A 24985-nucleotide genomic window follows, 5' to 3' on the forward strand; every position below is an offset into this window, starting at 1 on the left:
AGTTGTTGGTTTGTGGGGTTTTTTTGCCCCCCCCTTTTTTTTTTGGTCTTGCACAACCGTCCCTTGAACCTCCCCACCATGGGCTGAGCCACTTGGTCAGCCTCGTGGAAGCTGTCCTTGGGTGGGGGTTAATCATTGACTTGACAGACGATAGAACACAAAATTTAAAAATTATTATGCATTGTGTCACCAGGAAAGGCAGAGCCCCAGGGACTGTCTTCTGGAGGAGCTTGTAGGCTCCGTGTCTCTGGATGAGCCCACAGGCTGCAGACCCCAACATTTAGGAGACCCAAAAAGGACTCATTTAGCCCAATGATGAACTACCAGCTCAAAATTTAAAAAAAAAAAAAAAAATTATCATGATTTTGCCAGTTTGAAAGAACCAAAGTGTGGTTGCTCTGTGGATGAAGAGGGATCCACATGGCCACAGCAAACTCCGACGTGGGTTCTTCAGTGGACTGTGAAGGTTGAGTTTGTGCTCATGTCTTCATCCAGACTCATTGCCCAATTCGCTCTCCTCTTCTTGGCTTGTTGGGTTTTTTTTCGTAATATTTATAGGAACCTGGAATTTCAGACATTCCCAGTCCTGGCATCTTGGACATTCCCAACTCTCTGGCAAATCTGGCCATTTGGATAAAATTTAAGCAGGGGGAGGAAGGTAGGAGAACAGACAGGAGATGATGTCTACACATAAACACATCATGGCAGGCTCTTACAAAACCAGGTCAAAATCTTGCTTCTTGAGGTGATGTTTTCAGACTTGTGCTGAACAGAGCGTGTGCTGTGGCAGGACTTTTGTACCTCTGTAGCTGCATGAAGATAAACACAAGGCTAAACTATGATTAAAGATTATAGCAAGCGCAGAAATTGCTGAGCCAACTCAGGCCCTTGAATGAAGTCCGCTGGTAGCAGGGGACTTTGCCAACACCTGCTGCATTTTAACCTGCTGTTGTGCATTGTATGGCTTCAGTCCTATTTTCTGAACCAGAGAATCTGAACAAAAAGAGGAAAAGGCTGCAGGTGGCTCCTTTCCCCTGCAAACCACAGTCCCAGGTCACACCAGGTCTGGGGATTCCTATAGCACAGGAGAGTCTTTTCTCTTGCACTAACATTTTATTCTCATCTCAATTTAGTGATTTTCTGTCTTTTTGTTGATGGTTTAATTCTGCTAAGCGGGCTTGGCACCATGTTTTTAAACCAGAGTGGCACTGATGTAACTTCATCTCCTCTTCTTGCAACTTTTTCAACACCAAGCACTTCCTTACACACCCAGTACTTAGGAGGAGGAAAATTGCATATAGCTAAATTTTCTTACATCATCTATGGAGTTTATGCAGGGCTGTAGCAAGAAAGAGGTTTTTAAGCAATAGAAGACAGTCTGTTTTATTTTTCAGTCTTTATTTAGGAAAGTATCAATCAAAACCTTTCAGTGCTTCAAAAAATAGTGATTTAAGGCTTCCTAAACTTAGCTGTGTCAAGCAAGAAAGTCAAGTGGTGTTTCTCAGGGCACTGCAAATATTTATTTTAGAGCTCAAGTCAGTTCCCCACCTTGGACACCAGCTCCTGAAAACCTGAAGAGGCAGGTGCTACTGAAAATAGTGACTTGTTGTTCTTGTTTCTTTGTTGGTCAGTCCAGGTATGTGAGTGTTTTGCCGGAATACTCCCGTGTGGCAGCTCCATCATGGTAACCAAACACACGCTTTCATTGACCCGCAGCCACACAAGGCTAATGAACTTTGTCCTAATGCCCTTTGCCTCGGATCTGGTAACAGCCCAATAACCCGCTGTGCTTTGGCTTTTGGGTGTGAGCTGTTTAACACGAGATTCAGAGACTTCCCCTTTTTCTGATGTCTCCAAGCCTTGCCTTACAGAAGGACCAGTATAACTCAAGTGCTCCCTTTCCTCAACCACCCTTTTAAACAGAGAACAAACCTGCTTCCCAGAGCTATTTTTGGTGATGACACCTGGCATGAGTGGACAACCCACAGTCACATACTGACTCACAGTCTTCAAGTATTTCCCCGCTTAGTGAATTTACTTTGCCATTCACCATGGCAAAAAGCAGTATGTTGCAAACCCACCTTCTAAATTTACTTCTAACATATTTCTTGCAAATGGCAGGGCAGGGACCAGCGTATGGCTGTCTCAGAGCTGCTGTCAGGACATGCTGTTTCCCATCTGCTCCTGCCTCGCGCTGAAGTATTTCCTCTGCTCCTGTATGGCTTGTTCCAGCAGGGGCACATTCATCCCTTCCACGCAGGTCAATATTCGTGCCTTTACCACTGGACCCTCACCTGGGAATATAAACAGGAAATTTCCGTAGAAAGAAAATCAGATGGAGCAGCTCGGAGGCAAACGGACCTAAGGCAGCATATGGCTCCAGCTGGCCAAATAACCATCACCTGAGACCTTGCAGGAGACCAGACTGGCCACATGCCACCACCAATGTGAGCAGCAGGCCCAGGAGCTGGTTATTTCAGTGAGGAGCTTTCTCTCTGCCCTCTTGGCTACAAAACGCTGGTGACAGACACCATGTTCTCCTTGCACTGGGGAACACTGAGCCCAAGACATGTCAGTGCCAGTGTCAGTGTCTACCATGCAGCATCTACTTCACAGCTGGATGAAGTTTGGTTTTCCCTGCCTAAAAAGCATCAGGCATGGGTCTAAACTAATTTCTGAATGACTCTGTGCAGACAAGAAGAGGGCAGAACAAAGTTGGGCTTAGAAGAGGCTCAATGCGGACTATAACCAACAGTTCATCGGTGGCATTCAAATGGTAACACGGAGCTGCTCAAAAAGGGCCAAGCATTAGTGACACACCTGCCATCTCAGCCTGCTCCCCTTCCACTCCTGCAAAATGGGGACAACTCACTCCTAAGCTGCGATGACCAAAATAACATCTCTTTCTAAGGGAATTCTGCAGCAGTGACTTAGCAGGTCACTCACTAGATGCCACGTGCAGTGTGGCTTTCCATACGCTACTGAGGATTTGAATGGCATGAATGCAAATGCTTGTTACCAGGTGTGGCCAAGACAACCCTTGGGATTTGCTTCACAACCTCCCAGCCCAACCCAGCGCACACAAAGCCCCGTGCAGCTGGAGCAATGCTCAGGGCACGCCGGTAGAGACAACAGGCTGCCATGCGTGACAGGGCCCGCCTGCATTCCTCACGCCCCATGTCTGGGGCAAGGGTATAATTAGAACCTTTCAGGGATGGCAAAGACCAACCCTGCCAGCTCACAAAGCAGCATTGCTGCAATCAGCCACATTTGGAGGGAAGAGGATGTGGTGGCTGGCAATGATTCCCGAAGGCTTTAGCCCAAGTTTCACAAGCTCAGTGATGCTGCTGAGGTGCTTCTTGTTTCTAACAAAATCTGTGTCAGAGCACTGGATTTTCACCAAGGTATGGGTAGCTTTTCTCATGGTCAATGGGGAGAGACAGGCTTCTCCTGTCCCAAATCACTCATGTGATGGAGGTAGCCGCAGGAGATGAGCCTTGGCCAACACCAGCCTCAGTGACAGCGTGTCTCACCGTGCTCCACGAAGGAGCTGATAACCATGAACAGCAGCAAAGGGTGCTGGTTCCTGGAGCATTTACCTTCCCTGTGTTCAGCCTCTCCCAAGACCAAGTAGCAAGATCCCAGCTGGGCTTCGAACGGCTCCACAAACTTGGTGTCCACACAGACCCGGTACTGAGCTGAGCTGTGCTGAGCAGTGAGAATGGCTTCGGACCGAGCCAGGTCATAGTGGCATAACCTGGGAGTGATGGATTTGGGAAACTCAGTGGTGCAAAGGAGGAGGGAGGAGGGTTAACCAGTAAATGGAGGAGGGTTAACCAGTAAAGAAAAGGCCTGGCCTTCAAGGAGAGCGGGGTCCCCTTCTCACCTGCCAAATGTCCTCAGTGCTTCCCCCTCTGGGATTGAGCTGTTGATCTCCCATGGGAAATAATAGACACCAGCACTTGGCAGCATCTCACACACCCGCTGCTGGGCCTGCAGTACAGCAAAAAGTCTGAGTTCATGATCCACAGACCAGGTCACGCTGCCCCAAAACTTCTTCCTTGCCCAGGACCCCCCCACCCAGGGGGCTGCAGGAGCTGCACAGCTTCCCTGCCAAGACCAGTTTGCAGCTCAATGCACATGCCAGGCCCCAGGGACCCTGGTGTAAAGAGGGGCTGCTGTACCCCACCGCAACCCAACATGAACAGCAACGGCCAGTCCACCAGCCCCTCCAGGTCTCCCTCAGGCTACGGATGGGTTGAGAAAGGTTAAGCAAGTGGGAAAAACGGTGACTGAGAAGTTCAGAGATCTCCATATGCGATATATGCTATATGCCCATTCAATGCACTATTTAATGCACATGCAACCCCAACTGCAGTGTGTTACATGTAAATTTAATGCACACTTGGCCTGACGTGCAGCACATTATATGCACGTTCAGTGTACTAATGCAGTATACAATGCATGGCCAGTCCAAAATACAGCATGCTATATGGACATTTAATGAACAATTTAATTAATTATTAAATGGCTGGCTGTGGATGCAGCATGTTGCATGCACTCTCAATGTGCTCTTTAAGGCACAACTTAATGCATACATAGCCCCAGCTGCAGCACGTTATATGCAGACTGGATGCACTACCTCATACACAGCTATTTTATTGTATGTTTATTTAGTCCACCGTTGCACGCACAATTTAATGCAATCCCGGCCTCAAATGCAAACGGCACACCCAGTTCACCAGCGCTCCCTGCTCCAGGTGCAGCGCGTTACGTGTGTATTTAATGCACGTTATCTGTGCATTTAGGGCACGCACAGCTTCAGCCCACTGCACGCCCAGTCTAATGCAGGATTTAAAGCACAGTTTAACGCCCACCCTCGCCAGCTACAGCCCGTTCCGCGCACCCTTAAACCCGATTTAACTCAACCCCAGCCCCGACTCCAGCTCCGCGCTCCGCTCACCGCTGCGGTCACGTGTCCGGGCGCGGCGTCGCAGAGCGTGACGTCTTTGGGGGCGTGGCCAGCAGCGGGGGCCGAGGTCGAGCGGAGCGGCTGCGATGGCGGTGAACACGGACCTGCGGCGGGAACGCGCCGCCGCCACCTTCCAGCCCGAGCTCCTCACACACATCCTGGACGGCGGCGCCGAGCGCACCCGCCGCCGCAAGGAGATCGGTGAGGGAGGCCCCGGGCGGGCTGCTGCCTACTCCGCTGAGAGGAATGGGGCCTGTCCGGGCTTTGGGGCTGTGAGGAGAGGGAGACAGCCCGGGGTGGGGGCTGAGGGGAAGAGGAGGAGGTTTTAGGAGAGGGAAATGGGAGGTGAGGGGAGGCGAGAGGCTGCGGGAGAGAGGGGGACCCGAGAACGGGCCTCTAGGGAGAGGGGAACCAGGGTAACGGGGTGGGGGAAGCCCCGGGCGAGGTGAGGGAGGAAGTTTTGGGGAGAGGGAGGAGAAAGTGGGGAGGAGCTTTGGGGAGAGCAGAGGCTTCAGGGAGAGAGGGAGGCTGTGAGGAGGGGGCTGCCTGGAGGACGGGATTATCAGTCTAAGGAGTTAGATTGGAGCAGGAGCAGTGTTATGCCCTTGATCCTGCTCTTTTCCTCTCCCTAGAAAGGATTTGGGGTGACTTTGATAAAGCAATGATCTTTCACCATCCTTCAGAGGGTGAGAGGCAGTGTCCTGTGGGTGTTTCTCTTGGGCCTTCTTCCACCCCTTTTCTTTCCTAGATCGCTCTTGCTCAACAGTACAAATGTGACCTGTTTCTCACCCACCAATACCGTGATTCATGAAACTAATGAAATACCTCCATTCTCTTTTCCCAGCATGTGCCAGGATGGGATTGCTAATGGCTGGTGTTGTGTAACTTGTGTGCCAAAGGGGACACAGAAGGTCTGTGGCCTCTGGGTACTTTGGATTCCACTTGGCATAGTGGGAATAATGGCCGTGCCCTTCTGCAAGGAGTTGTATGGGGATCAAAGTTCATGTTCAGTTGCTACAATGGCTGTTTGAGGATTTGAGATTGGTTTTGAGGGTCCTACAGGTCTTACATCAGTGATTTAACTTCCTGCCAAGTCCAGGAGGGCTCCCAACTTAAAATGTCGTTTATGTATAGAATGGGAAAGTGCCCTGTTGCTAGAATCTCTCTGTCCAAGAGCTTTGATTTCTTTCTGATTTTGTTAACTATTGTTTTTAACTTTCTGATATCGGTACCTTGAGGTACAGCAAGTGAAACGTTGAATAGTTTCTCACTCACTCTCTATTGAGGTTTGCAGAAACTGAGTTTGTTTTCCTCTTCTGTTTTGTCCCCAGAGGCCTTAGTTTTTAATGACCCTGACTTCCAGCATGAGGATTTGAATTTCCTGTCCCGCAGCCAACGCTATGAACAAGCCATCAGGAAGAGCTCTCTGATGGTGATGAAGTTAAGAGAGTATGGAATTGCAGACCCGGAGGAGATCTACTGGTTTAAAAGGTACCTGGCTGTAGAGTTTCCTTCTTGTATGCACTTTGTTCATCGCTGAGGACAGTAGAGTTGTCCTTTTTTCCTGTTTCCTGTCCAAATGAAGCTAAAGACCCATATGAAAGCTCACTGAAGTCTTGGCTTCAGTGAATTTCAGGTGAAACCATGATTTCCTGAATATGTTTTCTTAAATTTTTGACTAGAAATGCACAGTTAATAGTTACACCTTTTTATTATATATAGTGCAGAAAGTAAAAAGTGGAACTTGTATTTTTTTTTAATTTTGGTTTTGTTTTTTGTTTTTCCAAAAGGAATAAAAAATGCAATGAAATATTTGAATCTGAATAGATCTGATGAGGTTGCAGATTCTAATGAAATCTCGTGAAGCTGATTACTTCACTTTGCACTTAGAACTTATAAAGTTGTGTTACAGACACACTTGAAAATGTTCCCAGATAGCTTATAAGTTCTTGTTTGTCACTATCTGTCCTTCAGGCTCCTGGTGCTATACTGGTTTCCTTTGACCTAGAGGCTTTTTGTTGTCTGACCTTTTGTTTATCTGATAGTATTACCCTTGGATTAAGTTAATACAAATAAAACTGTCTTTATATTTGAGTTTCATTCCTTCCAGCTTGCAGGGAACTTAGTTCCTGGCTTTGATGTATATCTCTCCTTAGTTCTATTAAACTTATTCTGATGTAATAAAACAGAAACTGCTTAACGGCGAGATTGTACACCTCGAGAAATCTGGATGTAATACCATGAATATGTCCTCTGGCACATTAAATTAACATTTTACATTAAATAGTGCACCAATAGAATCACAAGCCCCCTCTGACTGGATTTGTAGAAAAGCTGTTATTGGCCTCAGGGTGTGAATATTAAGACTAGTTAGTTGAAACCACCTTGTCTGCGGCAGTTTTAATTTCAAAGAAGCTGGTCAGTAATGATCCGTAACAAGAAAAAAGTTCGATTCTGTTAGATTATTCAGGTACTGCATGGCAAAAGTTAATAATTAATTTTTGCTACATGAGGGTTATTAGAGGTGGTAGGAAAGCTTATTCAATTATTTTGGTGGAGAAAAGTCTATCCTTTATACCAGCTGGCAAACTTCAACAAAGTTTGCAAGATAAATGCTGTCTTTGGGTAGCATTACTGACAATATTTTAAGAAAATATGACTTTTCTGAAGTAGTCAAATGGTAGATTCTGTTTTTGTCTTTTGGTAAACTTATTTGGGAGTCAACAATTTTTAACTTTAAATAGATGACAGATTAGTATTCATACAAGTAGGAAATAATACATCCATATCTTATGTGATATGAATAGTCAGGTATGACTAGTCGTAATTCATGATCCGAAATCAACTGAAACAATAAGGCAGGTTCAGAGTCAATTCTAATTCCAGACATTCAAGATTTCAAAACATAATTTCAGTTACGATAGACTGACTGTATTTTCCAGTGTCTTCTGTAGTAACATGAAGAAGAATGAAGAGCAGTACATATACTTATTACCTACAAGTGAAGTTTGTTTGCTCTAAGAGCTGCACACTGTTAATGTTCTTGATTTGAATTCCTTACTGTCCTGTCTGGTATTTGCAAGGGAGGATGTTGGCTTAATGCTTCTTAATGCTTCTTAATAAACGGAAGAAGTTAAAGGATTATTTTTTTCATCCTTTGATTTCATGTGTGTTTTGAGATCTCTCCCCACTTTCTCACTTGTTGAGTGTCAAACATTTTTTTAAACTTGGTGAACTCCACCCAACTTGCAAAGTTAAGTTTCTTTTTATCACCTATCCAAACATGCTAATTGGTTCTAACTAGGAGGGACTTAATTTGTGTAAAAGATGACCTGGAGAAACTGTGTTTAGGTTTATTTAGTTTTCCAAACTGGAAGACTGAATGGATATGGTGTTGTGACATGCCTTGAATGAAGTTTATGAAATAGGTTGCAGCCTTGGATTCTGATATCAAGTTGGGTTTATTGTGATTGACCGTGAAGATTTTTACATATGGAGGCTTAAGATATTTTGCCAATAATCCCTCATGCCATGTGATTATTCCCAAATAGTGGGGATAGAATTCTTTACAGATGCGATTTTTGAGAATTTTGAGCTAGGTGTTTTCCTGTAGTTTTTGTACACTACCAGAACTTCACCAGGGACTTTTGTATCCCGAGCGACCAATTCTAAAACTTGATTTATGAACAGGCAAGGAGAAATGCTTCTTCCTTCAGCTGCCCTAAAGATGTGCTTCAACAGTTGCTGCTGCATCTTGAACTGGATGCTCCTCCTTCCTGTTTCCACAAGGGCTTTGTTTGGCTCCAAAACATAAGAGGATCTATTAAATATATTTAGAAGCTGTTTTAATTGCTTTTCGTCTGTCAGTTCTTCCTGTGTCTTAGCACGTGTCAGCACTGTGGTTGCTGCTGTGACTACATGTTATGAAAGCCAGCAGCCTTAAAGTGCCAATATTTAAGATTTCTTTTATGGTTTAACTGCAGCAAAATCTAAGTCAGCATGAAAAATGGGGAATTGTTCTGATGTGTAACACTAGACAGCTCTTTGAAGAGAGCAATCTGGTCAGTTTTGATTCACCTTCAAGTTGAAATAACCTTAGTTGAGGAAAATGGGATTAAATGAAGAAATGAAAACAAGCTGGGAGAAACTGGGGCAGAGAAGAAAATATTTGAGAGCTGCATGTCAACAGGTGATTCCTGTGTTCATAAGCCTTGCGTGAATGTGCACTCTCCCTCTGAGAATTTGTCCTTCTCATTTGTCACTAAAGTTAGGACCTGGAGTAGCTTTTGGGAAATGAAACCAGAAAAACTGTGGAAGGGGCCCTACTGGCCACTGCTAAATTCATTTGGAGTGGAGAACCTGGCTTGAGTTTTTTTGTTACAGCTAGAAAATGAGTTTATTACCATGGCATTTGTTAACTCTGAAGCTCAGTAATCACAGGTCAGACATTCTCCACTGAGGTGACCTTTCTTACTGCTTCTTGGGAAGGTTACCACAAAAAACTAGACATGTTTGCTTGTGGATTTTGCTTTAAAGGAAATGACCCTATTCTGTGACCCATTTCTGCAGCCTGAGAATGTCTTTGCAGTTGCTCATTTAGATTTGGAGTCTCTGAAAACATAGACTTTGCTTCTGTTGTACTCTGTTCACTGACAGATACTCTATCAAACTCATCTGCCTTCTACAACTGCCTTTTATTAAGTGGGTGGCATTGGCTGCTGTGGAATCTGGAAAGGTCTATATTGTCAAAATAGTTTATTACTGTGTATCCTTCTCCCGTAAGTGGATTTGGAACTGCATCTCCCTTCTTGACTCACTGGTTGTCGCAGCAAGTCTGATTTCAGTTGTGGATCAAATAACTGGTGCTAAATGCAGCTGACCACAGTTGGTCTTGATGTAGTAAAGTACTTGAACAGTTACACAATGCAGCCTTTGGAGAACAAGCTGTGTAGGAGTGGGAATGTAGAAATTGGGAGGGGAAGGAGTGTGTTCCGAGGAAGAAAAAGAAAACCTGTTCTTCCTCCCTTCACAGCTCACACCTCTTTTGTTTGCCCTGTGTCATGAGGAAAACAAGATTCTCTCTTGTTGTCATTCAAGTTGTTAAAAGGCACGTTAAGAAAACCGTAATCGTTCAGTGTGGAGCATGCAGAGATGAAAAGTTTCTGCTGTTAATTAGCCAGCTTTCAGTTCTGCCTCAGCTTTGTGGATGCAGGCAGCTGTTAAAATGCTGCTTGTTAAGTCAGTGGAATAGTGTGACCTTCTGACTCGGATGTTATAAAGTGTCTGCTTATAAAATGTCATTCTTGCTCTTATCAAAGAAGGTGCTAGTTAAGCATGAAATATCTGGCACTTGCAATTAAACTTACTGCTAGGCAGTGAAAGTTGCTGGTGTGACCTTTAAGGAGATGTTTTATCTTCAAAGCAGCAGTGTCTGACCTGATTTTTCTGACAGCAAAGCATGTGCTGCATCTTCACAAATTCCTTCAGTGGCTCCTGAAAATACACGAAGAACTGTTCTTGCTCTTCCCAAGCTGCCCTGAAATAGTCTATTTGAAAATCAGCATTCATTTGCTCCCTGTAGGTTTGATTTTTTTAGGCCCAAGGGATAGATGCACAGTAATTGTACTGTGGGCAGTGAGGAAGTCAACGGCACTGCTATTGCTCTACAGGTCCTGACCTAAAATAATAACTAACATAGGAAACCACAAGAATGCTGAAAAGTAGCCTGTCTCGTTGTCCTCGTTGCATTTTTAAGCCCTTGGTTACCCTGATAACTTTGGCTTTGTAAACATGTGCTGCTGTAGGCAGAGAATATTTTCAGGTCAACAAACTGGCTGCCTCAATCCAGGAACTCTAGACACTGTACCCACACTCACACCAGCTCGAGCACAGTTAATACATTAAGCACCAGCATTAGATCACTTGATTACAATAGAACTGATCCTGGGAAAATCCTTGTCTCGTTCAGTCTTGTCCATTTAAAAACTGTTCCATTGAAAATAAGCATCTTCAACATGCAGTTGAGTGGTGCTGGAGAAACTTTGTCCTGTGTTTTTTCACTCTATGGCTGATTTTCACTGTATATGTAGGTATTTGGTTTTGAATTATCAATTATTTACACTCCTAAGCATTCATTCCAGGCATGATGTAAAACACCAGCCACAAATGCTGCTGTAATTTGACCAACTATATGCATAGCATCCCCTACGAACTGCGGATACGTGTTGGCAACAAACTCTCAAATAGGCTCCCTGGGCAGGTACCTCAAGATGGAAGGATATATTAATATTTTTCTAGTAGGTATCTTGGGCAGGTGGGAGTGATCCTGGTTGTAGATATTCATGCAGAGCACTCATTGATCTTCTCTGTCTTCGAGGTTGGATGGAATAAGTGTTTGTGTGCAGTAGGTGGAAGATGAAAAAACTGTTCAAACTGCAGAATGTTGAAGGGAAGATGCTGCCATTTCCTACATAGCTTTTACACAATGAAACTTTCAAGCATGTTTGTGTTATGGAGCTTCTTTTAATTAGGAATGTACTTTGCCTGCTGTGGTGGCTACTAAATTAATTGTTCTCTCATGCAATAACTTCTGTATTGGTGAAGCATACCTAAAATGTCTGATTTTGTTTTTTCCTTCCATTCCCTCCATCACTAGCCTGTAACAGTAATTTTAATTGAAGGTGAGTTCCTGATCTCTCAGCTGATACAAGCAGCTACAGGTAGTACAGAGCTCTTCTGAAAAGCACTTGGGCACCTAAGAAGCCTTTTCCTTTTCAATACATAGTGCTTCTAGCTAATAAGGCCTAGTGCTAGGCTACTGGCAGTAGCGTGATTTATTCCCTGCAAGCCTGAAAGATGAGGGAGAAAATAATGTGCTCTTCATGTTTTTGGTTTTAAGTTCCACATGAATCTTTGTAGAATAGTGGTTTTTTCCAGCTATATAACAGCAGGATTCCTAGGGTGAATAAAATACTTGAAAAAAACATTTATGTTCTCGGATGCCTTCGTATTTGGATGTTGCTTGTGGGACAAAAAAAAGAAAATGCTTGAAATCATCAAGGAGATTATTTCTCTTATGCTACAGTTGCAGAAGAGCCTTTCAGGATCGCAGTAACAGTAAGACTGAGATCCAGATCCCTCTATTTCTCTCCTGTAGAACATGCTTGGGCAATTTTCCTGAACCTTTCGGTCTCCACTTCAGCATGTTTCAAAATACCGTAGAGACCCAAATGACTGCTGCTCAGAAGGAGAAATGGCTGCCTCTGGTCCATGGAGTCAAGATAATTGGCACCTACGCCCAAACCGAAATGGGACATGGTTAGTTGCCTTCAGGGATCAATGGGTAACCTCTTTTCTGTAACCCCACTTTGTAAACTGATGATGCTCCATAGGTAAATCTAAAAGGTAAAATAGTTTGGTTAACTGTGGATGTTTCCTGTCCTATAGCCAGACGGTTACTTCATTTTGCATCCTAACAGTCACAGAGTTAGTTTTAGTCTTTTCCAGAATGCACCTCTTAGCTGATCACTGACTTTGTAGTTGTTTACCTTTATTTTAAGATGAGGAGGTTGTTCTAAGCCCTGGGAGCCTGAATTTCACTTGAACTGGTTGGAACATGTCAGTCAAATGTACTGTGGTTTTTATTTTTGCCTGAATTTGGGGCATTTGTGTCTCAGTTCTTAGTGTGTGACTGGCCTGCACAAACAGGTCAGAAGTATACATTTAGATGCAACGTGGTGTGGTGAGATTGTGCATTTTTGGGTTCGAAGGTAAGGTATGCTTTGCCCCAAGCACTTCTCTTCCAGATGCTACTTCATTGCAGCTGTACAACTTCGTGGAAAAATCTTGGTTTCAAAGAAGAAAAACATTCCTACTATTGTTGAAAATTACTTTAATATATTTGAATGGAATAACGTTTAATGGATCAGAAAACAGTCTTTTAGCCCAGAACCTGGAATTGTGGCTGTTAAATACCAACAAGAATAGTCTAAGAAACCTGAGACTCCAGTGCTTGTCCTGGCATCTGAATTTGGGAACCACGATACGTACAAGTCTGGACAGTTGCAAAAGTCAGATGGCAGTGCCAGTGGCCTGGCTGTTCAGTTGCAGCTACTCACGGTAGCTGAAACATTTGTAGAAGATGCAGTGGAGGAAATCCTGTCATCTATTCCACTTGGGAGAGATGGAACGAGCCAGCCCAGCTCAGCGCCGGAACCAAAGAGACAATGGGATGGCAACAATAAATGCCTGCTAACCTTGTCTGCTTTGTTGCACCAGCTTCTTCAAATCAGACACATTCACACCAAAGTGATTTGTTTTACTTGCTATTTAACACTAGATCATTGCATTTTCTTGCCTGGTAATGGTCTGGTTTGCTTGTAGTCCTCATGGGTTTTGGTGGTAAAATTAGTATTTTGAGACTATAGAAATAATATAGAGGTAGTATGGTAAAGTAAGTATGCCTTACATGCTGAATAATCACAGTGCAGCTGTTTGACATTCCTACTGTGAATGTTGAGTATTTAGCTACTTTGTCAGTAAAACTTCTGAAGTATTGTCACTGAGGTCTGCTTAATCTAATCCTGATGGTTAGAGACTGGTATTGAATTGAACCCTAGTCTGGATGGGTAATTGCTCAGTTTTATCTTAGCGAGTACCTACTTGGTAGCCTGTGATTTTAACCAATAACCAGTGAATAAGTCTCTTGAAAGAAAAAAAAGGAAGCAGTAGCACAGGGCTGAAAAGGAAATGGAGTAACTAAAACACTGTCCTGTTTCTACCTGGTTTTGTAGCTATTGCTGGTAAATAATTATTTTCTTTCATTCTTTGACTGTCAGCCGTGTACTTCTCACCAGTACCAAACTCGCTTAAAATCTGGTGTTCCTGATAAATCACGAGCCCACTGTTGAGCTTTGTCACTGTTAGTCCAAAAGCTTAGAAAACATTGCTCCTGTGTTTGTTAGATGGTTGAGTTTATTTGCAGGTGCTTGAGATTATCAAAGGGAAGAACTGCAGTTCTTAGGAAGCTCCAGGTATAGAGCTAGTTCATACTAATGTGTATTTAGAGGTAACACAAGGATGCATTCTTCCCACTTTGATAAGAAAGCCAACCGAGTTTGAGCTAAGCTCAGATCAGTGCCCTTTCCGTAATGCATATCTTGTTTAAATATATATCTATTCCTATTAAAGACCAGTTACATTATTTCATACATAAATGTGCCAGATGGACATTTGTACAGAAGATACTGATCCTCAACATATATCCCAACTATTTTAATATTCAATACTATCTATATTTAAAGATTTAATTAAACATTTAATTCTTTATATCGAAAAATTTAATAGACTGGTTAACTACCTAACAATGTGTGACAGAATTTGGAGGAAGGATAGTTCTAATGAAATGTGTTTAGTTGGAGAGACTTTCTGCTGGTGATTTACTGGTTGAAAAATGTTGCTTTTCTTGCCGTGTTGTTTATGTTCGCATCTTTGGCACATGCAGAGCACTGTCCTTTTAAGAGAGCTTTTAGAAATAGCTGAAGTTGAATGGAGTTGAGTTGGAATATAATATACACTAGTTGTGTCTAATCTTTAATTAAAAAGAAAGTCAGCTAGATAGTACAGGCAGTTAGGACAAAGTTCAGGGAAAACCAAGCTCATACAGCTGGCTAAACTGGGAGTTCTACCAGGTCATACCCTCAAACCATGGAGGAGAAAAGGGGACTTCATGTCTTTGGGTGAAGTCTCGCTTCATCCAGCCAGATCACATCTTCATCAAACTGACGTTCTGACTCGGTTTAACTTGGGTACGCTCTGGTTTCCAAACCACAGTGAAGGTCTGATTCATTCTTTTGGTTTGGATTAATCCTTTTTTATCACTATGGTGCATCAAAAATACAGGAATGTTGCAGATGCATCTCATGTATGATTAGAACGAAATGTATTGGAATATGTTTATTTCAGAGTAAGTGTAATTTTTTATTATTCAGGCCTGAGAAAAGGACAGTGCTCTGGCTTTCTAAATTATACTTGCTGAACTCTGATTTACACATGATTTTTTTTTTTTTTCCATTCTCTTCTCAAATCTCCACCATCAATCCTCATGCTTGCTTCCATCCCATAACATTGCCTTCACACTCCCATCCCATGACACTTCTTCACAGCTTTGTTCATCGTGGACGGCCTGAACCTCTGGACCTTCATCTGGGCATGTTCCTCCCCACTCTTCTCACCCAGGCAACCCCAGAGCAGCAGGATCGCTTCTTCATGCCTGCCTGGAACCTGGAGATCATTGGCACTTATGCCCAGACGGAAATGGGCCATGGTACAGTACATTCACTAAATGCTATTTCAGAAATGGCTTTGTGTACAAAGGAGTTCCCCTGCCTGGAAAAAATGGTGCGTGCTTACCCCACAATGTTATGTGTGCGGTTGTGGCCCTAGGGAAGAGCACACTGCCTCTGAAATTCTTAATAGATCATTATGTCACATGCTGCTTGCCCTTTTTTTTTTCTCTCCTACAGGAGACTTTGGTGTCTGTATTGCTATGTATGAGCATATCAGGTGCTCTTGTGCCATTCAGACCACTATAGATTATTGCATATGGCTATGGGATGTCAGCGTGACATCTGTTCATTTCTACACTTACCATTCTTTCCAGTGTGATTTCTGCTTTACTTAATGCTCAGTTGGAAGACAAAAAGACAGAGCTTTAACGTACTGAAAGAGATGGCAAAAAAGTAAGAGTTGCTTCTTACCTTGGGACCGACCTTGGATCAGAGAACCTGTGGATGACTTGATTCCAATGCTCATGTTTTGTGGGGAGCTTTATTCTCCTGGTTATTTAGCTCACTCCTATGTGTTCTTTTTATCGGACCATGAAATGTTATTTTTTTTTAATTTGCTGTCTCAAGTAGACTTTGTTGCTGTTCCTTTGCTTTCAAGCTTTGAAATGGATTTGGAGAACTCCAGCAGTATTGTGATTGCAACAGTTTTAATCTGAGTTTCAAAGGGAGGATACTATGACCTGGGAAGCTTTAATTTTGACATCTGGGAGTTGCAGATGTGACTTTTTTTTCTAAAAATGAGTAGGACTCACCTTTGTGCTGAAGTGAGGTGTAGAGACTGTTTGAAGCATAAAGTCTGTGGAGAATCTCTTGCAACTACTGAGATCTGAAGATCCTTTGCCAGCAGAATAAGTCTATGTTAAGCTCCCTGTGAAGTCTGCAATTAACTACTATGTGCTTTGGAAATGTGGTTGCATCAAGGTGATATCCTTTTTCATGTTGAAACTCTTGTGTAGAGTCACTGCTGTCTTGCTCTGTTAGTCCAGACTATCAGGAACCTTCACAGCTCATCTAGTTTAAGCAGGTAGGCCTGTGTGATTAATGTTTTTCACATGTGCAGGGACAAAGCCACAAAGACAAGTGTGTGAAGAGTTGGGGGCAGAAGACAAAGACTGTTCCTGGAGTTGTTACCTTCATCTTTTTGCAGTCTGTTCACCTACCTGCATCAGTATCCTGGCATATTTGTGCCATTACTAGCTGTCTTGGAGAAACTGCTCCATCAAGGGAGGAGAATTGTAGGCCTGATGAGGGAATGAAGAGATGGTGGGCACTACTATTTCATCTTGTCGCTGACAAGTATATGATCTTTATTTTGCATTTTAATCAGATTGCAGTTTTAGTGAAATCCAGGTGAGCGTGTTTTTGTGAACCTCTTTAACTGAGAATGGGCTTCTGGTGTGTAACAGCAAAAAGGTGTCAGATTGGAGGTGCTTGGAAAACTAGTCTTAGACCATGGTGGGGGGGAAAAAACCCAACATGTTTTCTGAGAATTGGCCTCAGGTCCCAGAATATGATTAAACTCTCACTGATTCTTCCTTAGTTGATTGATACTTAGTCCTTTATATAGCCAGAAAGCAAAGTTAGAATTTGTACACTACTACTGGAGTTCAACTTTCCATTGTCCAGTTCTGTCCTTGTCTCTGTTTTGTGACTGACTTTCTGCCAAAGAAACACGTGTTTGCTTGTTTTCAGGAACTCATCTTCGGGGTCTAGAAACTACAGCTACTTATGACCCTGCTACCCAGGAATTCATCCTCAACAGCCCCACTGTGACCTCCATTAAGTGGTGGCCAGGTGGACGTAAGTGCATCACTGTTTGTCTAAATCTGGAAGATGTATGGAAAAACTCTGCGAGGTGATGTCATGTGTATTATATATACAGAATGATGATTGAAAATTGATCCAAAGAGTTGGCTGAAAAGCAGTTACTCTTGCACAAGTAACAGACTTGCCGGAGCCTGCTAAAACTTTGGATTGTCTGTGTGCTCTGAATTGTTTCTCAGAATCATTCACACTGTATGGATTTGATGTAACTTTTGACTGCTTGTATTAAAATTTTTATTTCCTTCAGCTCCAGTGGCAAGTTTGCCAAAGACTTGGTTATTGTGTAGTCAAGAGGATCATATTGAAATTTCATTGAATTGAGCAACACTGTTTGTCTAGCTGTAGAATTCGGATGATAATCAGTGTTGTAAGTCTGGTATTCTAATGCATGATGCGGTTATCTCAGATCGTGCTTTAAGGAAGGAGCATCTGTGTGTATAAGTTTGACTATTGTTTTTTGTTCTCCTTCTGACTCCCACTCCTTTTGCAGTTGGAAAGACATCGAACCACGCCATCGTTCTAGCTCAGCTCTACACTCAGGGCGAGTGCAAAGGCCTGCATGCCTTCATTGTTCCCATACGGCAGCTGGGCACCCATGAACCTTTGCCAGGTAAAAATTAACATTGAGGGGTTAGCACTCATGGAATACATTAATTCTCTCCAGTTCTGTACAGCTGCGTGTGTATCCTGTTAACATACATGGCTTATTTCACTAGCTGATTTTGGCTTGTAGGTGGTGGGTCACAGGGCTTAAAGGAATCTTTCTTATGACTGACCTACCACTGAGTCATCTTTAATATCCTGCTTTCAGTGTGAAGGTTAGTTTCAGATTGGGTTCTGTCCCAGTGTTTCCCAGCTATGCATTCTGTGAGGCAGTATGTCCTACTTCCTGAAAAGGAAAGAATACCTTTCATCATCGTTTAGCTGGAAGTGGGCTGGATGATCTTTCGAAACAGCTCCCCCAGTGACTGGATAGTAGGACTACATGTAAATTGTGAAGATCCCCATGTTTTGATATTCGCTCTTCCATCAAACTGATTAAGGTCCTAGTTAGTTGTTACTCCTAACAATGCCAGGACTTGCTAGAAAACTAAACAGTCTCGTTATTGGTGAAAACTTGAACCTCTCACATGGTGTTTAGTTCCTGTTTCTTAATGAAAGCGGCTTTGTCTGTGGCAGGTATTACAGTGGGTGACATTGGGCCAAAATTTGGTTATGATGAAATGGATAATGGCTACCTGAAAATGGACAACTTCCGAATTCCTCGGGAAAACATGCTGATGAAATATGCCCAGGTAAAGCAGTGTCTTTCAGCATACACTGTCAGAAATTGACATTTCAAATGCTTTTGTGTGGTTGAATAGTATACCAACAAGATTTGAGGTTGCTTGTAAGTGCTACTTGACGAGTTTACAGCTTGAGATATGACCATGTAAAAGGAAGGAAGGAAACCTTAAAAATCAAAAGGTTTTTTGTTTTGTTTTGGGTGGTTTTTTTTTTTTTTTTGGTAGGTTGAACCAGATGGCACCTATGTGAAACCACTTAGTGACAAGCTGACCTACGGGACCATGGTGTTCATCCGATCTCTCATTGTGGGTGATTCAGCTCGCTCCCTGTCCCGCGCTTGCACGATTGCCATCCGCTACAGTGCAGTGAGACACCAGTCTGAGCTAAAGCCTGGGTAAGTGCAGTGTCACCAGAGAGCAGACTTAACTGCTGAGGGAAAATTCTCAAGTACTGGAGGGAGTAGGGACTGTGGTTGATGTTTGTTTTGGCACTTAATGGTTTAATCCAAGGAAGTGAGTAATCTCTGATTCTTGACTGTATGGTCTTACTCTGGCTTGAGACAGATGCAGCTTGTACTATCCAAATGGAGAACCTACATAGAGTGTAACATGACTTGTGCAGCCGTTTATTAGCCACTGGCATGCTTACTCATCTGTGTTTTGCTCTAGGGAGCCAGAACCCCAGATCTTGGATTATCAGACCCAACAATACAAACTCTTTCCTCTCCTGGCAACAGCATATGCTTTTCAATTTGTGGGAGCTTACATAAAGAACACCTATCATCGAATTAGTGGAGACATCAGTGATGGAGATCTGAGTGAGCTTCCAGAGGTACTGTGTCCTCTGATTTTATGTAAGGTTTCTTTACAGCATGGGAGAAAAGGCATGGAGCCTTTTTGGCTTTCACTCAGGAGACATCTTTTAATTATTTAGATTTGGAGATCCTAAGCCCAGTATGTGCTGGTGACTTTTATTTCTCTATTTGCACTATTCATTTAGCAGTCTTTTACAAAAAAAAAGGGAGTAATGAAGAGTGAGAAAGCTACTGTGAATATATAATGGCATATCACATGGTAGTGAAGACTGGCTGTGTGTTTGTGCTGTAGCTTCTTGATAATTTTTGCAAATGACTAGGGTAGAACTGATGTGTAATCATAGGTATCAGTACTATACTGAGGGGTTAGGGTTGTAAAATGTCAGTTTTCAGGTAGGGATTCTGTCTGAGAACCTAATGTGACAATAGGCAGTTGAGGACAGTCTGGTACATGTAATGCTTAGAGACAGAAAGGACAGGGTACTCAAAAGAAGTCTTCACATGTACAAACATTTTCAGATAAGTGGTTTGGCTCAGAAAAGAGTCCTTACAAGAAGAACAAGACCCTGTGGGACAGTGGAAGAATGGTGTTGACTCTAGTTTTTCTGGGAGACGCAGTACTTAGTGTGTACGTGTGCAAGCCTGGTGTGGAAAACTAAAAAAATCTAACTTGGTTTTGCTTTTGTCCCTCAGCTGCATGCCCTGACAGCAGGGCTGAAGGCGTTCACCTCCTGGACTGCCAATGCTGGCATTGAGGAGTGTCGGATGGCTTGTGGTGGGCATGGCTACTCTCGCTGCAGCGGCATTCCTGACATCTATGTCACCTTCACCCCATCCTGCACCTACGAGGGAGAAAACACCGTCATGATGCTGCAGACAGCTAGGTATGGTAGCTTCTGTCTGGAGACGTTCTTGCCTTGGCGTTATGATCTTTGTAGCTGAAGTGATGAGCAGAAGAGTATTCTGTATTACTGTGAAACTAGTCTCCCATGTTTCTGTCTCTTGCCCTATTTTTGACGGAAAAGTGTACAGCTACAACTGTTCTTTGCTAGTCTGACCCTAAGAAAGATTACTTCTCTCCAAGCAGCTCGTGAGTAAGTTGCCGTCTGTTGTCTCTGTTTTCAGGTTCCTCGTCAAAAGCTACACTCAAGTGAGTTCCGGGCAGCGGGTCACTGGCATCGTGTCCTACCTTAACGAACTCCCCAGGCAACGCATCCAGCCACAGCATGTGGCTGCTCCATCTGTGACTGTGCGGATCAGCGATCCAGCCGGCTTGGTAGAGGCCTACAAAGCACGTGCTGCCTGGTGAGTTCACACTTCCTAGCCTGAGCTGAGCACCAGTAACATTGTGTGTGTTGGGAAATGGTAGTGATGCGCTGCCCTGTTAATGTTAGAGTCTCAAGATGCTTGCAAAGCTTTGCTGCATGTGTTGCTTTCAAGAAATGACATGCTTTACTAGGTTATAAGAGGCTACAAACAGCTTACCTATAGCCTAGGTACTCTGCTCTGTTCCATTTTTAAATATTTTTTCTTGTTTAAACGTGAAGTATATTTGAGCATACAAATACCAACATTGTTCAAACTGCTCAGAGGCCTATCTGGAGAGAAACAATCCTGTTGTGAAGGAAGTATGAGAGTAGAACAGATAGCTACATGTAAGTATTCAGGCACCATGTATGTGCTGTCAAATGTTTTATTCCTCTGTAGCTGTGTTCAGGCTGCAGCAGTGATTTTGGGGGGTTTTAGAGCCACAACTGCTTGCTCCAGGCAATGGATTCCATTGTGGCACGCAGCCTCCAAGTTCTGATGTTTTAGACTGAAATTCATAGGAATTCAGTATACTTGTTAATGAGGTGTTACTGCATAACCTGTTTTTCGTCCTTCTATGAAATAGGCTTGTAGAAACTGCAGCAAAGAATTTGCAAGCTGAACTGAACCACAGAAAGAGCAAGGAAGATGCCTGGAACAGAACTTCAGTTGATCTTGTGCGAGCATCTGAGGTTAGTGATGTGCCCAGGAAATGTGCTATAAGAGCTCATCTCTTCATGAACCTGATTCACCTTCCATTCTTTTCTTACAGGCACACTGTCACTACGTGGTAGTGAAGCTTTTCACTGCAAAGCTCTCTGAGATCACTGACGCAGCTGTCCGTGCTGTCCTGACTGAGCTGTGTCTCCTGTATGCACTGTATGGTATCAGTAAGAACACAGGGGATTTCTTGCAGGTTGGTGTCTTTTTCCAACGACTTAAATCTCTAGAGCCAGAGTAACTGTTTGCAAAGATGCTTCAAATGCAACGTTGTGTGAATGCTTAGGTGTAAGGTCCTGATGGTTGGCTTCCAGAAGGCCATCAGCAGTGCAGGTCTGCTGGAGGCTCTGACCAAGCAGAGCTGGATGAGAAATGGTAACATGGCACCTGTCTAGGTTAGCTTAAATGTTTTCCAGTTGGTGACCAGGTGTTCTATGTTGAAAATCAAAGAGTTAATGAAGAAGATTGCTACTGAAGGTAACATGCAGGCACTCTAAAGAATGAGTTTCCCACCAAAGATGAAATAGTGAGCCAGTATGGTGGGCTATGCTAGGCAGCTCCTTTTGCTTGTACCCTGTGGCAGATTGCCAGTTTGATTACTAAGTGCTTACAAAACACTACATTTTCTTTTTTCCTGAACTGCTGGATATTTGTGGGGAGTAGGGCTGACATACATTAGGCAATAGGGAAGGGAACGTTCTTGTGACTTGCATACTCTTCTGATAATCTTTTCTTTTTTTGTCTTCCAAGGCGGGTATTTTGACTGATGCCCAAATTACTCAAGTGAACCAGCGTGTGAAAGAGCTCTTGGCTATAATTCGTCCCAATGCAGTAGCACTAGTAGATGCCTTTGACTTTCATGATATGCATCTTGGATCTGTGCTTGGCCGGTACGATGGCAATGTCTACGAGAACATGTTTGAGTGGGCAAAGAAATCCCCACTGAACAAAACAGAGGTAAAGAAACCTTAGTTCTTCCTCTTAGGCCACATCTGCCCAGGGAAATAACTCAATTTAGGGTTGTTAATTTTGGTCCAGTGATCTCAGCAGGTAATGTGTGAAGGAGGGAGAAGAGTCACTAGTGGTAATGGATGAAAACAAGCAACTTCTGCTCCTCTGCTTTCAGCAAATTTTGTTTAGTTACTCTCCCTTGTATATCTCACATGCATCCTTGTTGGGATACTGTTGAGTTTCTCGGTTGAGGGGAGGAAAGAATTCTCTCCCTAGAGGAATAAATTGAATAATCTTATTGAATTTAAAAGCAGTTATCTCTTGTTAATTCTGCTTAGTTACAGGAGTTGTGGAAGCCTTAGCTGTTTCCTGGCAAATCTTTTAATGCCTTCAGGCAGTAATGATGTCTGGAGAAGGAAATAAATTGCCCCCATGTAGTACTGAATGTCAGGTGTTGCACGTCTGCCCTAAATCTGCAGCTCAGCTAATAATAGCAACTGAGTTGAGAAGTCAGTGCCCTCTTCTGTTAGGCAAGTCAGAACTCTAAATCCTGTCTCGGTAGCTTTACTGCCTTTGTTCGATTTGGACAGACTGTATCTCCTGTGATGGGCTGCCAGAGACTGTGATTGTAGTTAAATCCCATCAGAACTTGCTCCCTTTTTGTGCTTCTGAAGTCAGTGGGGCTTAGGAGCTTCACTACAGTCCCCTAAAGAGACCTCTAGCAGTTTTCTTTTAATTACAAATGCCAAAGAACTGTGTGGATATAAGGTATCTTGCATTGTTTTCTTACAGGAAAGGTAGTGGGGAGGCTATTAGTTCAGGACTTATATTCTCATGCTTTGTGTCATATAGGCACTCAAACACAGGATGTAACTGGCTGTTCTTCTATCCCCAAAGTGCCTCAGATTCACATTTCCTTAGTATAAAAAACACACTGCAAGATGTGAAGAGCTAAAACTGTTTTAAGGCTCAGGCCTGACCTTGTTGTAAGCACCACCTTGTCGTTTTCACAGGTTCATGAGTCTTTCCACAAACACCTGAAGCCGTTGCAAGCCAAGCTGTGAAGCCTGCTGGTTTTGGAAAATGCACACTTTTCCTGGCCTGAAAATGGGTGTTGGCGTCTGTTCCTCAGGCACCTGAATCAAACCTTTCAAATCCTGGTAGCTGTAGGACAGTGAATAATTGTAGCCACTCTTTCCACTTATATAAATCGAGGTGTTTGGGGAGAGTGCGTAGGGATTGATGCCTGTGTTTTTTTTAAAGTGCAATTATAATGGTAAAATTAACCTTTTGAAAAGTTTGGAAAGCTTTATGGATTCATACAAGGATTGCTTTTGTGAAGCTGCTAACTAGAGAGAAGTTAATGTCAACTGGAAAGGTAGCAGGATTTTACTACTAAGTAGTTAACAGCCCTAAGGCAGTAACTTCTAATGAGCAGTTATGTTCTCCCCCCAAAAGCATCAATGTCTTGTTTGTAAGATTAGCACCACCTCTCCTTGTTTGGCAAATATTTATGCTCTCCAAAGCCTCCTGCATAGTTTTGTGCACATGAATCTGCCTGTGGCACCACTTTGAGGTAACTGGGAAGTAAAATCCTTATCCTCCCCTGGAGCCTCTGCTTCCTTCATCTTTCCAGAAGACATCTTCACCTTTTCCAATACGTCCTTTTTTCACTGCCCTGCAGAAACTCCCTTTGCCTCTCTGCCATCTCCAGCATTGGCACCTTACTCATTGTTAACAGGAAGTCAAAGGAGAATATAGTGATGCTGCTCTGAAGAAAAAAAACAAATAGTAATAATCAGCTGGGTGCTGATAATAATGTTCTGCCCTTTTAACAGTTAGTATTTTTTTTGTAGTACTATCTCAAAGCACTTTACAAATGTTAATTTCGGTGATTTGTTGTGAAAAACCACATGGAGTGGTAGAAACTGCAAATTTGACCTGGAATGATGAAGCCAGTGTTTGAGGGCAGAAATCAGTTGACCGAGGTCCTTAGGTCTTCAGATTGTTCTGGGGTTTTCTTCTGTTTTTTCAAGGCATTCTTCAAGAAAATGACAATCCCAAGTGTCCAGATCTTTCTTTTTTTTTGGTGTGGGGGTTTGATTATTTTTTGTTTTCCTACCCATGTTTTTCTAAGGAGCTTTCTCTGATTTGCTTCATTTTGGTTTTATATTGACTTGGGACTTGCACAGTGTTGTCTGGATTAACAGATGAAAGATTTCCCTTCTAACGGAACCACCTGATGCCCCGTGAAATCCCTACAACTACACAAAATCCTTGCTGTTCTTCAAAACCAAGAACAATAAAACCTCTCCACAACAGATAAAAGCAACTTTGAGCTTTTAAAATGGTAAAAAGCTTCAGCACAAACACAGATCCTGCAGTTCTGAGGCAACATCTGAGAAGCTGCTTCTCTGCCAGTCTCTCATTTTGAATCGCTTTTCATGGAGGACTTTTCCTCGTCCTCACAATGATCAGACACGATGTTTGGCTCCACGTGCAGTAGCTTAACAGAAAGATATGTATAATTTTAAATAAAGTAATCAAACCTGCCTTTTGACTGCCGAGTCTTTCAGGTTGAGGGGAACCGCTGCTGTTCAGGCTGCCAAAGGAGGGGAAGGGCTTTGCCTTTGGCCGAGTCACTGGAGCAGACTGGGGAGGGAGTGTGGAGCAGTCGGTTAAAGATGTATGGATGAGAACAACGCTATGACTGCATCGATAGAGTTAATCACAAAAATCGATCTCATTTAAAATAATGGGTGA

General features: G+C 43.1%; 2 protein-coding genes across 7 annotated transcripts; one reads left to right on the top strand and one right to left on the bottom strand.

Annotated features, from left to right (window-relative positions):
* Positions 1-1381: 1381 nt before the first annotated feature.
* TEN1 (TEN1 subunit of CST complex) lies at positions 1382-5031 on the bottom strand. Of its 4 annotated transcripts, none has more exons than XM_021288551.2 (4): positions 4964-5031; positions 3887-3993; positions 3600-3757; positions 1382-2294 (listed from the first exon to the last, which is right to left on the bottom strand). In XM_021288551.2, exons 2-4 carry the CDS (start codon positions 3970-3972, stop codon positions 2158-2160), a joined length of 381 nt encoding a protein of 126 aa, XP_021144226.2. In that variant the 5' UTR covers positions 3973-3993; positions 4964-5031; the 3' UTR covers positions 1382-2157. The 4 variants fall into 4 exon arrangements, with proteins under 4 accessions (XP_021144226.2, XP_005503176.2, XP_021144227.2 ...); XM_005503119.3 differs by having other exon boundaries at positions 4878-4986; XM_021288552.2 differs by having other exon boundaries at positions 4907-4968.
* Positions 4969-24775, top strand: ACOX1 (acyl-CoA oxidase 1). Of its 3 annotated transcripts, XM_065034743.1 has the most exons (15): positions 5030-5173; positions 6304-6463; positions 12129-12289; positions 15136-15296; positions 17011-17118; positions 17633-17752; positions 18322-18437; positions 18654-18823; positions 19098-19260; positions 19937-20127; positions 20369-20548; positions 21138-21243; positions 21324-21467; positions 22022-22228; positions 23236-24775. In XM_065034743.1, the coding sequence occupies exons 3-15, from the start codon at positions 12225-12227 to the stop codon at positions 23284-23286; spliced, it is 1782 nt and encodes a 593-aa protein (XP_064890815.1). In that variant the 5' UTR covers positions 5030-5173; positions 6304-6463; positions 12129-12224; the 3' UTR covers positions 23287-24775. The 3 variants fall into 3 exon arrangements, with proteins under 3 accessions (XP_064890814.1, XP_064890813.1, XP_064890815.1); XM_065034742.1 differs by lacking the exon at positions 15136-15296 and having other exon boundaries at positions 4969-5173; XM_065034741.1 differs by lacking the exon at positions 12129-12289 and having other exon boundaries at positions 4969-5173.
* The last annotated feature ends 210 nt before the right edge of the window (positions 24776-24985 follow it).

The sequence above is a fragment of the Columba livia genome, chromosome 18 (genome assembly GCF_036013475.1).
Source record: "Columba livia isolate bColLiv1 breed racing homer chromosome 18, bColLiv1.pat.W.v2, whole genome shotgun sequence".
Lineage (NCBI taxonomy): Eukaryota > Metazoa > Chordata > Aves > Columbiformes > Columbidae > Columba > Columba livia.

What these genes read in the sequence shown, in the direction of transcription:
- TEN1 (XM_021288551.2), bottom strand. Translation starts at nt 3,972, where the DNA reads ATGCTGCCAAGTGCTGGTGTCTATTATTTCCCATGGGAGATCAACAGC. An exon ending in GCACTGAGGACATTTGGCAG is followed by an intron (nt 3,758 to 3,886) that starts GTGAGAAGGGGA and finishes CATCACTCCCAG; the next exon opens with GTTATGCCACTATGACCTGG. An exon ending in AGAGGCTGAACACAGGGAAG is followed by an intron (nt 2,295 to 3,599) that starts GTAAATGCTCCA and finishes TTATATTCCCAG; the next exon opens with GTGAGGGTCCAGTGGTAAAG.
- ACOX1 (XM_065034742.1), top strand. Translation starts at nt 5,059, where the DNA reads ATGGCGGTGAACACGGACCTGCGGCGGGAACGCGCCGCCGCCACCTTC. An exon ending in CCAAACCGAAATGGGACATG is followed by an intron (nt 12,290 to 17,010) that starts GTTAGTTGCCTT and finishes GCTTGTTTTCAG; the next exon opens with GAACTCATCTTCGGGGTCTA. An exon ending in TACAAAGCACGTGCTGCCTG is followed by an intron (nt 20,549 to 21,137) that starts GTGAGTTCACAC and finishes TCTATGAAATAG; the next exon opens with GCTTGTAGAAACTGCAGCAA.